Source organism: Aythya marila (assembly GCF_965140915.1).
Source record: "Aythya marila genome assembly, chromosome: 1".
In the NCBI taxonomy this organism is placed as follows: Eukaryota; Metazoa; Chordata; class Aves; order Anseriformes; family Anatidae; genus Aythya; species Aythya marila.
In genome coordinates, this window is record NC_139042.1 from 13,551,349 (window position 1) to 13,567,845 (window position 16,497).

A 16,497-nucleotide genomic window follows, 5' to 3' on the forward strand; every position below is an offset into this window, starting at 1 on the left:
CAGGTGGAACCAGCACGCTGCAGTCACCTTACCCATTTTCTGTATCTAACTCTACTCATATTTTTAAGAATTGCAAGTGATGTAGCAGGGCTGGGAGAACATATGGGTAATTATTTTTTCCAGACACCCTTTATATTTTCACACAGAATTATTCTTCACCTACTGAGGGAGAATAAGGCCTTATCACCATTTTTTTTGTCTTATGTGACAGTCATTGGTTCTTAGTTTTATTTTTTATCTATTACAATCATTTCACTTGTGGATTCTTTAGTATACTGGGTGAATTTTCCTTAGGCTTATTTGAGTTACAGAACTTGCACTTCTATGGAAAGAACACATTCAAAGGCAGTACCCCCTTTAGATATCTCTACTACAACAGCACTGAATCTGCCTCAGTGCAACAGATGTGATTCATTAAACTGATTTGGTAAGTGGCACAGACTCCTCAAACAACATAGACATGGCTAACATAGAACATAGGATTAGGAATGAGTGGCCAGAAAATCTTCAAACTGGAATTGCCTGAACTCAGTGTGGGATGAAAGACTGTGTTGCATTCCTTCTTACTGATAATCTCTGTGTAATTTCTATTGCATATTTATTACTTTGTTGATAAAAAATAATGTGTGCTAATTCTACACTCAGTTTAAGTGCTATCAGTCCATTCAACACCGTAAGAGTCATGGGCAAAAGTTACAAATTACCAACAAAAGAGGGGAACCCTGTTCTCAGATCTCACAGACAACCTCATTAATACTAGAATCATAGAATGGTTTCGTTTGGAATGTACTTTTACAGATAAGATGATCTTTAGCTTAGCCATCACCACCACCTCTGCCATGGGCAGCGACAAATATTGTGGAAATATTCTCTTTGGGAAATCTATGGAGAATCTATGCCATCTCATTTCTTTCTTAGTCCAACCATTTTTACATTTTCCCAGAGGAATTCAATCAACAAACACTTTCAGCATATCCATTTCTTCAATTCTCCTGAGATTCACTAGTACCAGCAGCCTCAGAAACAAGCCGACTTGACAGGTGTTCATGCAAGGAGAACCTTGACCAGAAAGGCCTAATTCTAACAGCACCATTTAACTTCTCTTCCTTCTGTTGATACCACTTGTCCATACAGTGCATGCCGTCACTACCATTCAGTGGAAGAAAAATAAAAGATATGCATGAATTTGTCAGGCATATACTGTTCTCAGGGAAGGTGAAGAGTGAATTTAGCCTCAAAATAAGATTATGGTAAAACAGAGGTTTGTTGTATTTATCCGATTTTTGCCAGATGAAATATGGCAGAGATGGCATATTTCCATATCACCAAAGTCCCTGTCATATTATCTACAAGCACTGGACAATAGAGATCTTTATTTACCTGTGCTGTAAGGTACATGCCACTAAGAATTCTTTTCAGCCATAAACAAAATAGAGTGTAATTTTTCTTTTTCTATATTTCTTTTTAAGCAAAAAGACCTCTTAAAGAACTAAAAAAATTCCAAAACTGAGATTGCCTCTGCCATTTTTATTTCATTCCTTTAGTCTGTATAGCTGATGGCACAATGTTCATAAACTCTTTACAAATTACTTTTTGCTAAGACATTGCTTCAAGTTAATTGCATGGAGAATGCTCATATCATTTCAGATTTTCTTCCTGTTTGCAAAGATCTTTTTTCTCTTTGTTCAAGCTCTACAAAGCTTTTTTTTTTTTTTTTTTTTTTTTTTTTTTTTTTTGCGAGTCAGTCTTTTAATCTAGTCAATGTATCTAAATGTTCTCGTTTTTTAGATAATGGATGCCTCAGATAAACTGATTTCATTTTTTGCAAATCAGACTTCATTATTATAAGTCAGGACTCACTCAGTGAAGGACATAACTGAGATACCTTTGGTGAGAAATACGCATATTCACAAGCTTCCTGTGGGCTGTCACAAGGCACCAGCAATACTGAGTTAAAGGCAGGTGCAGAATTCCCTGAGATGCCAGTTCACTACAGCTGTACTATTTGTGAAACACTGTGTTTACTAGTTGTTGTCGTTTAACTCTCATAGGTAGTTAAGACCCGCACAGCCACACACTCATTCCCCACCCACTGGGATGGAGGAAAGAATGAGAGGAGTTAAAGTGAGAACATTTGTGGGCTGAGATAAAGGCAGTTTAATAGGTAAAGCAAAATCTGTACGCACAAGGAAAACAAAATAAGGAATTCATTTACTACTTTCCATCAGCAGGTAGATGTTTAGGCATTTCCAGGAATGCAAGGCTCCATCACATGTAACAGTTACCCGGGAAGACAAACATGATAACTCTTGCCACACTCCTTCCTCCTTTTTTTCTCCCCTTATCATATGGTGTGAAATATCCTTTTAGTCAGTTGTGATCAGTTGTCCTGGCTGCATCCTCTCCTAGCTTCTTGTGCAAGCCCAGCCTCCTTACTGGCAGGGCAGCACAACAAGTTGGCTCTGTGTGAGCACTGCTCTGCAACAACTAACATTGGTGTTTTATCTAAAACATTTCATCACAAATCCAAATTATTGTGCTATGCAATCTACTGTGAAGAAAATTAACTCTATTGCAGCCAAAACCTGTACACAATTTTACTTAGGACACATATAATCTGGTTGGAAATTTTTTATCACTATCAGTTCTTGATAGAATAAAAACAGCTGAGAAAAAAAAAATAATAAAAAAGTATTTTTATTTTCTTACACCAAATTAGAATGTTATGAAATATTTTGTGTCATTTTCCTTCAAGAAATATATATATATAGAACTGATTTTCATCATCAGGTCATTGTCTTCTAAGTATTATATTTGTGTTTCTGTCCTCCCAAATCAGTCAAGCTATATATGAGAAAACACGTCATAAAATTCAGAATTGCTTTTCCTCTAATATGCTTAAATTATATCATCAGAATGCATGCATTCAGAATGGCCTTGGAGACTTATAGGCACGCAGCTGTAAACCTGAAAGTATTGGGGTAGCCTTACAAAAACATATTTTTGCATTGAATTTAAACAAAAATGAAACTAATGAAACTAAATGAAGTCAGCTACTCAAAGCAAACTGAATTTTGTTTCAATTCCCATTTGGAAATACCAAAATATGTCATTTTGACTTTTTCCTTATCTAAACATCCATCATTTCAAGATCAATTGATTTTGCATTTTCATTTCATATATATATATATTAACTTTCATAATGATTTTGTTCAAAATCTTGAATCATCAATAAACTGTTCAAGATGAAAAAATATTCTCTTAAGCTCTGCTATGTATGGCTCTTTTTAAAGATGTGATTCTACAGACACTTTATTAATATTGCAGGGCAAGCAGGCGATCAGGCCCAGTCAGCATGGCTTTATGAAAGGCAGGTCCTGCTTGACGAACCTGATCTCCTTCTATGACAAAGTGATGTGCTGGGTGGATGAGGGAAAGGCTGTGGATGTGGTCTACCTTGACTTCAGCAAGGCTTTTGACACCATCTCCCACAGCATTCTACTCAAGAAACTGGCTGCTCTTGGCTTGGACTGGCGGATACTTCATTGGGTTAGAAACTGGCTGGATAGCCGGGCCCAAAGTCATGGTAAATGGAGTCAAATCCAGTTGGAGGCCAGTCACTAGTGGCATTCCCCAGGGCTCGGTGCTGGGGCCGGTCCTCTTTAATATCTTCATCGATGATCTGGATGAGGGCATTGAGTGCACCCTCAGTAAGTTCGCAGATGACACCAAGCTAGGTGCGTGTGTCGATCTGCTCGAGGGTAGGAAAGCTCTGCAGGAGGATCTGGATAGGCTGCACCGATGGGCTGAGGTCAACTGCATGAAGTTCAACAAGGCCAAGTGCTGGGTCCTCCACTTGGGGTGCAATAACCCCAAGCAGAGCTACAGGCTGGGAGAGGAGTGGTTGGAGAGCTGCCTGGCAGAGAAAGACCTGGGAGTGATGGTGGATAGTCGGCTGAATATGAGCCAGCAGTGTACTCAGGTGGCCAAGAAGGCCAACAGCATCCTGGCTTGCATAAGAAACAGTGTGGCCAGCAGGGCTAGGGAGGTGATCGTCCCCCTGTACTCAGCTCTGGTGAGGCTGCACCTCGAGTACTGTGTTCAGTTTTGGGTCCCTTGCTACAAGAAGGACATGGAGGTGCTTGAGCGGGTCCAGAGAAGGGCGACGAAGCTGGTGAGGGGCCTGGAGAAAAAGTCCTACGAGGAGCGGATGAGGGAGCTGGGCTTGTTCAGCCTGGAGAAAAGGAGGCTCAGGGGCGACCTTATCACTCTCTACAGGTACCTCAAAGGAGGCTGTAGAGAGGTGGAGGTTGGCCTGTTCTCCCACGTGCCTGGTGACAGGACGAGGGGGAATGGGCTAAAGTTGTGCCAGGGGAGTTTTAGGTTGGATGTTAGGAAGAACTTCTTTACTGAGAGGGTTGTTAGACATTGGAACAGGCTGCCTAGGGAAGTGGTGGAGTCACCATCCCTGGAAGTCTTTAAAAGACATTTAGATGTAGAGCTTAGGGATATGGTTTAGTGGGACTGTTAGTGTTAGGTCAGAGGTTGGACTCGATGATCTTGAGGTCTCTTCCAACCTAGAAATTCTGTGATTCTGTGATATCCTTTGCAGTATAAAGATATTGTCAATGGTGCTCTATTTCTTACATTGAATGAGGCAGGGTTCCTCTGAGATCAAAAGTTCAATCATGATAAAATAGGCAAATAATAGTTTTACAGTTAATCTTAATTCTGACAATTCTGATTTTTGCATTAAGAAAAGATTAGTTACTCCAGCTGAATTTTGTTCCTATACCTCAATCACCATGAGTGTTAACAAGATAGGATGAACAGATAATCATTTGGCTTCATTAAATTTGCCTCTGGAATCTAGGTGTTGTCAAGTTCAGTCTTTGCTGAATTCTGGCAAAGCCTGAATGTGTCTGGCAGTTTCCTGATGCAACTTTGAAACTGCAGAATGATTGTGAACTAGTCATAAAAGAAATATCTGTATCTCAGAATAATGATGTCACATTACACTTTTCATAGAGATTTGTCATACCTGTTATACTGCTTGTCTCTTCTTTGCAATATCAGAAACATTCATTTAACAATTTAATGTTCTTAACAGTTTAACACAAAAACTAATTTAAAATGTGGATTGCTTATGTGGATTGTTATTCTTTAATTAAGATATTTTACCCTTCTCAGAGATTATTTCTGAGTGGTGAAGTCTATTTTTCTGCCTCCCAAAATCTCTCTTTTATCCAGTGGGCTGAGTATTGTTTTATTTTTTTTTTTTTTCCAGTCTTTGGAGATGAATGAGAGGGGTGAGGCTTTTTGCTGGAGAATATCCCCATTCATAAAAAAATAACCCAACCCCAAAAAAATGCTCAGCAGAAAAATGTAGAGACTCTTAGGTTACTTCTGAACCTCAGAAGAATAAGTGCTCACATGAGAATTACTCACTGCTTCAGCTAAAGCGTGATACTTTCTAATATTATTCCTGCCGCTTAGCTTGTTCCACCTTTTCGTCACTCCACTCCCTGTCTCTACTTTTCATTTCACTCCCAGACACCTCCCAAATTTAGTATTTCTTTTTCTAACTCCTCTGATCATAGCTTCCATTTATGTGGTAGCTGCCAGTCATTATCCTTGAAATTAACAAATTACAATTTCCCCAGATCCAGTCTTCTCTGAATTTCAAATATCTTGGCCCAGCTAACATTATTTTGCCTTTGTCCATTGCCAATATTACCAATATCTTTTACTTCACAGCAATCTGTGTACATAAATCCACCTCCCTGCTCTTCACAGGTTATGTTCTTCTTCTTTCTGTAGTTAAATCAGATTTCTGCATTTCTTGGGCTAAGAACAAATGGTGAAAGAATTGAAAAAAAAAAAATAAAAGTTCCAGCTCTCACACAGTGCAGACACAGATCTAAGGTCATCTGGGCCTAAGGCTTTAATAATAAAATATTAATTGAAACTTCACTTATTATAATCATGGTAAAACTCATAGTCTTGAGTTACCACACAGGCTATCTTTGAATAACTTTCATCCTTAGCTGGTGCTATCAGGTTCTGTATACTAATCTTGATGCCTTCCTTTGGCCATAAAATGCTCAAGTAGTTTTTTTCTTTTTTTTTTTTTTTTTTTTTTTCCTAAGATGGCTTAGAAATGGAACTGAAATCGACATTGAAAGTGATTATCGCTACAGTTTAATAGAAGGAAGTTTGATCATCAGCAACCCCAGTGAAATGAAGGATTCTGGACAGTATCAGTGTTTAACCACCAACATGTTTGGTAGTATATTAAGCAGAGAGGCTGTTCTTCAGTTTGCGTGTGAGTAACAATTTTTTTAACATGGATAAATCTGATCTTTACATTGTTTGATAAGGTTCTAAATTGTAATTTCAATATATTACATAAAAGTTGCACTGTCCACTGATGTTGCTGGGTTAGAATTTTAGAAATGGAAGTAAAATATTCAGTAGGAAAGTGTTTTTTTGTTTGTTTGTTTTTGGTGATTTTTGACTTTGAAAATAGATAGAAACAAATTATAGAGAAAATAAATAACTTTATTACTTGATCAAAAATTCTGTCCTTTAGTGACATATTTGAGTACTTCCCAATGATATATTTCACTCTGCTAATTTATTGAAACATATATCATTTTGCCATACTACCTGAGTAAGTGAGAAAGAACTACAAACTTAGGCATAGAGTTGCATTAACTACATCTATATACAAATGATAGTTTGCATCTATAACTATATGCGTGTTTAAGCAAAATTTTAAATGTATATATATGTCCTATGTCCATGTTTATACATACATTTAAACATTATCAAACTGATTTATTTATTTTATTTTTATTTTTTTTTTGTATCTGTTAATGAGCAGCACAGAAACTGAAAATATCACAGTTTCTGGAATAATTCATTGCAGTATGCTTTCCAGAAGCTATTAACAATTCATGATCCTGAGTAATGCATATACTCCATCCATAGAATTCATGTTTTCAAATATACTAACAGAAGAAACATGCCCAGGATTTCAGATATCCTACATCCAGCCCTGGCTTTCCTTCAGCACTTTACAGGACGGCATACATTTTTTACTGCTTTATCTGTGAAACTTCCTTAAGAGGCACAGATGCAAAAAGAACTCCATCCTTATTTCTCAGATCCTGCTGAAACTAGGACATTACCATGAAACATGAGGTAGTGAGCCAGAACTTTATGCAACTGGAAAACAGTAGTGTCAAGAACAAGTTGCCTGTCTGCATCTGTTAACCCTTGTGACATGGTGAACTCAGCAGAGTTAGTGTGGGGTTAGAGATCTTTTCTTACTCCACACCCCCTTGTGAAATCCAGACCTCTCAAATCTATTGTATTTAGTCTTACCTTCTGTTTTTAGTCTTATCTGCTGCAGATGCTATCAAGCATTAGATACAGCTGGTGAGTGAGATGACTAGGGATGGTACTCTGATGAATCTTTTGCTTGTTAGCAGAGAAGGACTTCTGAGTGGTATGGAGGTTGGAGTCTTTCTTGAGCATAGTGATCATGAATTAACAGAGTTTTTGATTCTTGAAAAAGTAAGGGGGGGTAGGGGTGGGTGGAAGGGATATAGCAGAACTACCATCCTGGACTTCAAGAAGATTGTCTTTGGCCTGTTAAGAAGTCTGGTTGGCAGAGTCTCCTGGGAGGCAGTCCTGAAGAGCAAAGGCTGAACACTCTTCAAGAAAGAAATCCTAAAGGCTAAAGGCATGGGAGCAGGCTGTCCCTACATGCCAAAAAATGAGACAACATGGAAGAAGACTGGCCTGGCTGCATACAGAGCTGTGGTTACAGTTCAGGAAGAAAAAGAGGGTTTATGACCTTTGGAAGAAGGGGTATGTCACTCAGGAGTACTACAAAGATGTCATGAGACTGTGCAGGGACAAAATTAGAATGGCTAAAACCCAATTTGAGCTCAATCTGGCTATCACTTTTAAAGACAATTTAATTTTTATATATATATGTATATATATGTGTGTGTTTTTTAAACACAAACAAGAAAATGAGGACTAAGGGGAATCTCCATCCTTTATAGGATGTGGGGGGAAATACAGTGACAAGAAATACAGAAAAGGCTGAGGTACTTAATGCCTTCTTTGCCTCAGTCTGTAGCAGTAAAAACAGTTTTTCTCCCTGTACTCAGTCCCACCTCAGGACAGGGTGCAGAATGAAGCCTTCATAATCCACAAAGAAATGGCTAGCAACCTGCTAAACAACTTAGACATATTTAAGTCTATGGGGCCAGGTGGGATCCACCCAAGGGTATTGAGGGAGCTGGAGGAAGTGCTCACCAAGCTTCTTTCCATCATTTATCAGCAGTCCTGGCTATCAGGGGAGGTCCTAGTTAAATGTCAGCTAGCAAATGTGATGCTCATCTACAAGAAGGGCCAGAAGGAGGATATGAGAAACTACAGGCCTGTAAGTCTGATCTCAGTGCTGGGAAAGCTCATGGAGCAGATTACCTTGAGTGCCATCATGCAGCACTTACAGGACAACCAGGTGATCAGCATAGGTTTATCAAAGGCAAGTCCTGCTTGATAAACCTGATCTCCTTCTACAACAAGGTGATGCATTCAGTGGATGAGGGAAAGGCTGTGGATGTGGTCCAGCTAGACTTCAGTAAGGCTTTTGACACCATTTCCCATAGCATTCTCCTGGAGAAACTGGCTGCTTATGGCTTGGATGGTTGTATACATTGTTGGGTTAAAAGCTGACTGGGAGGCCGGACCTGAAGAGTCACAGTGAAAGGAGTTAAATCCGGTTGGAGGCCAGTTACTAGTTGTGTCCTCCAGGGCTCAGTACTGGGGCCAGTTCTCTTTGGTATCTTTACCAATGATCTGGAAGATAAGATCAAGTGCACTCTCAGTAAGTTCACAGGTGACACTAAGTTAGGCACAATTGTTTATCTGCTTGAGGGTAGGAGGGCTCTGCAGAGGGATCTGGATAGGCTGGACTGATGGGCCAAGGCCAACACTATGAGGTTCGACAAGGCTAAGTCCTGCACTTGGAACACAACCACCCCATACAATGCTACAGGCTGGGGGAAGAGTGGTTGGAAAGCTGTCCAGTGGGAAAGGACCTGGGTGTACTGGTCGATAGCCAGCTGAATATGAGCCAGCAGTGTGCTCAGGTGGCCAAGAAGGCCTACAACATCCTGGCTTGTATCACAAATAGTGTGGCCAGCAGGACTAGGGAAATGATTGTCCCTCTGTACTTGTCTCTGGTGAAGCTGCATCTCGAGTACTGTGTTCAGTCTTGGGCCCCTCCAAGAAGGATATCGAGGTGTTGGAACATGTCCAAAGAATGGCAATGAAGCTGGTGAAGGGTCTACAGAACAAGTCTTATGAGGATTGGCTGAGGGAGCTGAAGTTGTTTAGCCTGTAAAAAAGGAGGCTCGGGGGAGACCTTATCGCACTCTATAATTACCTTAAAGGAGGATATAGTGGGGCAGGGATTGGTCTCTTTTTCCATGTGGCAAGTGATAAGATGAGGGAGAATGGTCCTAAGTTGTGCCAGGGGAGCTTTAGGTTGTATATTAGGAAAAATTTCTTCATGGAGAGGGTGGTTAATCATTGGAATAGGCTGCCTAGGGAAGTGGTTAGTTACAATCCCTGGAGATCTTCAAAAACATCTAGATGTAGCGCTTAGTGACATGGTTAATGGTAAACTTGGCTGTGCTAGGATAAAGGTTGAGCTAGATGATCTTAAAGGTCTTTTCCAACCTAAATTATTCTATGATTCTATGATCCTAATGTATTCCTATCAAGACCATGGGACTATCGTCCTATTTCTGAGCTGGGAAAATTGCTGAGGTTTATTGAATTTTCCACACTCAGGGCAGTGTGTTTAAAGAATGTAATAGTATTCTTATCCTAGTGTAATCTTATACCTGGAGTATTGTGTTCAGCTCTGGGGCCCCCAGCACAAGAAGGACGTGGACATATTAAAACAAGTCCAGAGGAGGGTGAGGAAGATGATCAAAGGGCTGGAGCACCATTCCTATCCTTGGATGTTATTGGAGCTCATTCTTAAACTTTACTCTAAGAAAATTCTGCCGTATTTTGTCTTTTAGACAAGGTAACCATTGTAGAACAAATCAGTTGTTTAGAGAACCTGGCAACTGGTAAAATTATATTGTCCCAGGGCTCTGAACCTCAGGTCTCTGTTCCCATTTCAGGAGCACTGAAGTCAAGGAGCATGGCTGTTTGACCTCCAGCTGAAAAAAAAAATGAACAGGAAAATGAGATTTGGAGTTCAAACAGGTCTATGGAATTTCAGTAGCTACATCCACAGTATGTTCATTTAGAACCCCTTGTAATTCTAATTATATTATTTCATATTACTCTTCAATATAACAAATGTAAATAAAGTTGTAAAAAACATACTAGGAGAGAAACAGTTGAGTTTTGGGAAGGGAGGATTATTGTTATATATTTGTATTTTTCATTAGTATTCACCTGCACACCTGCCTTTGTAGATATCAAAGTTGTTATAGGGCAATATCTTGAATGTATTATTGTCATGTTTCTGCTTGAGTGGGCAGCCGAGCTCCACCACAGCCACTCTCCCTCTCCCCCTCCTCAAAGAGGAATGGGGAGAAAATACAATGAAAAGGGCTCAAAAGCTGAGATAAGGACAAGCAGATCACACAGTAATTATTGTAATGGGCAAAACAGACCCAGCATAGGGAGATAGTAAGATTTATTACTTATTACTAACAAGCTAGAGAAGTGAGAAACAAAGGAAAGAAACCAAAAGCACCTCCCCCCCCCCAGCCACCCTCTTCCACCTCCTCCCCCCAAGTGGTGCAGGGGAATGGGGGAATGGGGGTTATGGTCAGTCTATAGCGCTTCTTCTCTGCCGCTCCTTCTCGGTCACTCTCATCCCCTGTGCTGTGGGGTCCCACCCACAGGATACAGCCCTTGATGAACTGATCCAGCATGGGCTTCCCACAGGCAGCAGCTCTTCCAGAACTGCTCCAGATATGGGTCTGTACCACGGGGTCCATCCTTCAGGAGAAAACTGCTCCAATCTGGATCCCCCACGGGCAGCAGCTCCTGCCAGGTCACCTGCTCCCGCGTGGGCTCCTCTCCACGGGCTACAGGTCCAGCCAGGAATCTGCTCCGGCAGGGGTTTTCCACAGGCGGCAGCCTCTGTCGGTGCAGGGCCACCTGCTCCACCGTGGTCTCCTCCACGGGCTGCAGCGTGGAACCCTGCTCCACCGTGGTACTCCATGGGCTGCAGGGGGACATCCTGCTTCACCATGGTCCTCACCACAGGCCACAGGGGACTTCAGTGCCTGGAGCACCTCTCCCCCTCTTTCTTCACTGACCTTGGCACCTGCAAGGCTGTTCCTCACTCCTTTCACTCTCCCAGCTGCTGTGTGGTGCAGCATTTTTTTCCCTGTCTTAAATATGCTCTCACAGAGGCGCAAAACAACATCACTTATTGGCTCAGCTCTGGTCAGCAGTGGGGCCCTTACCAAACATGGGGCAGTTTCTAGATCCTTCTCACGGAAACCACCCCTGCTACCAAAACCTTGCCACATAAACCCACTACGCTTATCTCTTTGTTGGAGTATTACTTGGGAATCGTGGTGAAGATTTCCCATGTAATATTAATGGAGGAATACTAGCTGGAAGAGCTGAGGTCAGTGCTTCAGAGCTTGTGACAGAGAAGCACAGAACACAGAGAACTGTAAACAAGAGAGTCATAAGTGGCTGGACAATCTAACTGGTTGACTTTATTTCAGAAGTTTGTTAGCAGGCCTTTCATTAGAGCAATTTCAAGCTTAATGCATATTTGTAGAAGTTAAATTTTGCCTACTATGACATTCTCACTTCCACTTTTGATGCAATAGTTCCTCAAATTCCTGTCCTTACATTGCTGTTTCACTTAAAGGGATTACAATTTTGGTAACTTCAGCATATATTGGTCAGAGGTTGGACTCGATGACCTTGAGGTCTCTTCCAACCTAGAAAATTCTGTGATTCTGTGATTCTGTGAACGTTAAGATGATTGTCATCTACTTACTGAATCTGATATTTAAAAAATTGTTATAAACTCCTTTTAAACTCCTTTTTTTATAACCCCCAAAGCCTTTCATTTCTTGATTTTTCTTCCTCATAAGTTTCAAAACCTATTGCCATACTCCCCCAATACTGAATTTCTGTCCTTTTGCATAAAGTCATTCTGCATACAAACTGAAGTAATATAGCACATGCAAAATAACAATGGTAATTTCTCCCAGTTCAAATGCCACAGTCAAATTTCTTGGGGACTATATGTAGTTCTTTGTCCTTTTACACAGCAAGATATTTATTTAGTTGTAAAATCTTGCCCAACCCTTTTTGTTTGTTTGTTTTTGAATGCTGTGAACTATTCCGATATGCTTAATAAATTATAATCAATGCTTATCAGACTGAGGTAAGCATTAATATGTAGAAGTTCTCCACTCATTGCAAGGTTCATTGTGAAGTATTTTTATCACTTGCAGACATAGCATAAAATAACTCAAGGGTTGCTGTTGAAACAATATTTGTATGATGCAGCAATTCACAGTGTGAACTACTGTCACTGTACTGTAAAATCATAGCTATCTATCAGAAGCTTAGGTCACACAAATATGTTATAGGAAGTCAGATCCAAAGGAAATTTAAAATAAAGATTTTCATTGTGGTTACAGCTTTAAAATGTATTTCTAAGACACTGTCTTAAATTCAACAAGAATCTTCTGCTAAATTTTCTTAAGGGAAGAATAGAATACTTTCATTTCGATATCTTGAGAAATATAAAGTTTTCATTGGTTCCCAAAGCGCTGGTACTCTATTTCTTTTAGGAAAATGAAAAATGCTTTTCAGATGCTTAAAGAAAAGCTCCTTAATTTATAGCATGAAGGGTGGCTTTAGGAATTAAAGCATAATGGTTTGGAGCCCTATTAATTCATATCTAGAAAAACTTCCATAGTCTCATCACTATCTTTCTGAAAAAAAAAAAAAAAGAAAAAAAAAGGAAAAAAAAAAGATATTTTACATATCAAGATATTTTAAACATAAAAAATATACAACATCTAATTAATAACTCTTTCTCTTGTATTTAAATGTATTTAAATTCATTAATTACCTGAAAACAATTTTGAATGATGTAGTAAAAAGAATAAAATGGCTTTAGATTCAACAATGTTCCTTGTTCAGTAATTAGCACAGAGCTCTAAAGCACTATATAAAAACAGACATGGACTAAACAAAGATTGGCATTCATTAACCTGAAATGAAAGTAAGAGTTTTCAAAGTGTCATATTTGTGATCAAATACTGTAAGATAAAATTTCACTGTAGTTGAAGTATGTTTTTTTGTATTGTTCATTAACAGCAGATTTACATGTCTCCGGTTATTTTCAGTAAGACAGAAGATAAAGCTTTGAAAATGATTTTTTAAGAAAAGGTCCTAACCTTCAATTAATTAAAGTATTTGATACCCTGCAATCTTACCGGGCTCTAATGGCTTGGTGGGTAATAAACCCAAGGCAGTTGTGATTATAACAGAGATGTGCATAATGGCTTTCAGTTTTCCTTTCTTCACCAAAAGTCATGTATTCCAGAAACTTAGAAGTATTTTTACAGGAAAGTTTTGAAAATTGAGTTAGAATCATAGAATATCCTAAATTGGAAGGGACCCACAAAGATTGACTCCTGGCTCCACACAAGACTACAAGACTACATAACAATTAAATGATATGTCTAAGAACATTGTCTTCACTTGTCTTCACACTTCTCAAACTCCCACAAGCTTGATGCCGTGACCACTTCCCAGGGGAGCCTGTTCCAATGCTTGACCATGCTCTTGGTGAAGAACCTTTTCCTAATATCCAATCTGAATCTCCCCTGATGCAGCTTCACTTGGGTCCTACCACTGCTCAACAGACAGAACTGTGCCTCTCCCTCATGAGAAAGTTGTAGACTGCTATGTGGTCACCAGTCCACCTTCTTTTCTCTAAGCTGAATAAACTAAGTAACTTCAGGTGGTCTTGATATGTCTTACCCTTCACCAGCTTTGTTGCTCTCCTTTGGGCACACTCTCATAGATAGTTTTATGTCCTTAAATTGTGGTGCCCAGAACTGCACACAATACTCAAGGTGAGGCTGCACCAGCACAGAACAGAGCAGGACAATCTTTTCCCTTGACTGTCTAGCAGTACTGTACTTGACACACCCTAGGATAGTTGGTGCTTTTGACTGCCAGAACACACTGTTGATTCACTTTCAACCTGCCATTGGCCAGAACCCCCAGATCCCTTTCCATGGAGCTTCTCTCCATCTTCCTGTCCTCCAGTCTGTACATATAGCCAGGGTTTGCCCCTTCCCACATGCAGAATCTAGCACATGCTCTTGTTACAATTTGTGTGATGGGTGATTGCCCAGTCCCCTAATTTGTCAAGATGTCTCTCCAAGGCCTCTCCACACTCACAGGAGTCAACAGCTCCTCCTAATTTAGTATCATCTAAACATGTAGTATGCATTCTAGTCTTGCATACAGATTGTTTACAAAAACACTGAAGAGGCCCTAAAATTCATGGATTGGCCCTAAAGTTCATGGGCTTGCTTGAATGCATAGTTTGTACTGCTGTGGAAAATATTTACATCTTTGCAGATTGAAGAGATTGTTCTAATTAAAGAGAAAAATAACATGCAGAAATAGAAATAGAAAGCATTATGAACCATTAAGCAAGGCCTTTGACACTGTCTTATAGGAAAAAGCATGTGCTCTAATGTGCATATGCAAAATATCACAAAATTTGAAAAAGACCATGTATATTGCATTGGCTCTTGTTTGTTTTTTTTCATAGCTGCATGACCAAAAGCCCAGTTGCTACGGTTGTTATGATGTAGTTCAGCACTGATGATGCATAAATGTTTATGTACTATGTTATTATGTGTGCATAATTAAATAGGCATTTGAAATACTATGTCTTTGGATTTGAAAGAGAAAGAGAGAGAAGATGAACATTATTTTATATATGCTTATAGGTATAACATTTGATATGGCCTCCAGTGTCACTGGTTATTTTGATGGAGCAAATTGGAAGGACCAGCTATGTGCAGCTCAAGATCTTTTCAGAATTTTATACTATCATAGGAAATATTTATGAAGATCTAAACAAAGCAAAAAGTTTTCCTTTTTCTTTTTTCTCTCGTTTCTTTTGTCTGTTTGATTTTCCTACAATCTCATATACCCAAAGTTATGCTCTGTGATTTTTTAATAAAGTAATCAAAAAAAAAAAAGACCAAAAGAAAAAAAAAAAGGTGTAACAGAAGCAATGGAGAATTATATTTTTCAATAAAAGCAATATTTTGCCAAAAATTTCATTTGCCTTCTATAAAATTTTATGCAGAAAAACTGGGAAGAAATAAGAACAATAACAAAACCAAAACCAAAAAATAGCAAGTAAATCAGAACTCATTATCCCCAAACGATGTGTTTAAAGTCACATTTCTGAAGTTTGCTCATAGCAGGTTGTTAAAAAAACAAGTAGTCAATATGCTGTAGTTTCAAATGCCATTTATATTTTACAGTCTGAAGAAAGAGCTCATATTACAAAGTATATTGTTTTCTTAACAAGATTCTAATTCTTTCATGTAAGAGAATTAGAGGAATAATTACTGAATTCCTTCAGCTCATCCTTATATTAATGAATTTAGTAGTGTTGTGTATAGCTAGCTCTATAGAAAAGTTATTCAAGTCCCAAACACAACTTTACAGATTCTGCATTCAAAGGAACCAAAAGGGAAAGAATACATTTTTTCTGTATTAAGAAAAAATGTGTATATATGAAGGCAAGAACATCAACCAGGTAATAAAGCAACAACAGCTTATCAAGCTGAAAACAATCTTATAGTTGCTGCAAGCAGAAACCTAACTTTGTTGAACACCTAGTAGTTTCAGAAAAGTGCATAACAGCAAAAGTGTTTTGAGGATATGAAACAATAACAGAGTGTAAAAGTTTTATGAAGTTACTTATACACTAAGCACATGTCTATTGGTAGATGATTTTCGTTTGATCTCTATCTTCTCTGACTTCTGTTGTTAGAAATTTGTATAACCTAAAGGGAGGAATTAAAAATTAAACTTTAGTATTTATCAACAATAGTTACCTTAGGCTTCTATACATGAGCTAAAAGGGAAATGTGTCTCCTTGAACCTCATGAGAAGCTGAAAAAAATACAGCATCCAAATTGACTAAATCTACCTGCCTTACTGCACAACTGCCTGTTTTGTTGTTGTTGTTGTTGTTTGGTTTTTTTTGTTTGTTTGTTTTTTGTTTTTTTCCGGGTTGTACAGCTTCTCTTTGGAACAGTGTGTGGCAACTTTGGTTATAACAGAGGAAGTATATTGTGCTTGACTTTGCCACACATACAATCTCTATATTTCATTAAGTCATGAAACAAAATCGCTTTT

The 16,497-nt window shown here is 38.9% G+C and overlaps 1 protein-coding gene across 1 annotated transcript in view; it reads left to right on the top strand.

Moving 5' to 3' along the window:
• Positions 1-16,497, top strand: part of CNTN5 (contactin 5) — a 688,982-nt gene that overhangs the window by 428,854 nt on the left and 243,631 nt on the right. The window contains exon 6 of the mRNA XM_082775391.1: positions 6,150-6,325. Coding sequence (XP_082631517.1) covers positions 6,150-6,325 — 176 coding nt within the window. The remainder of the gene's footprint in view (positions 1-6,149; positions 6,326-16,497) is intronic.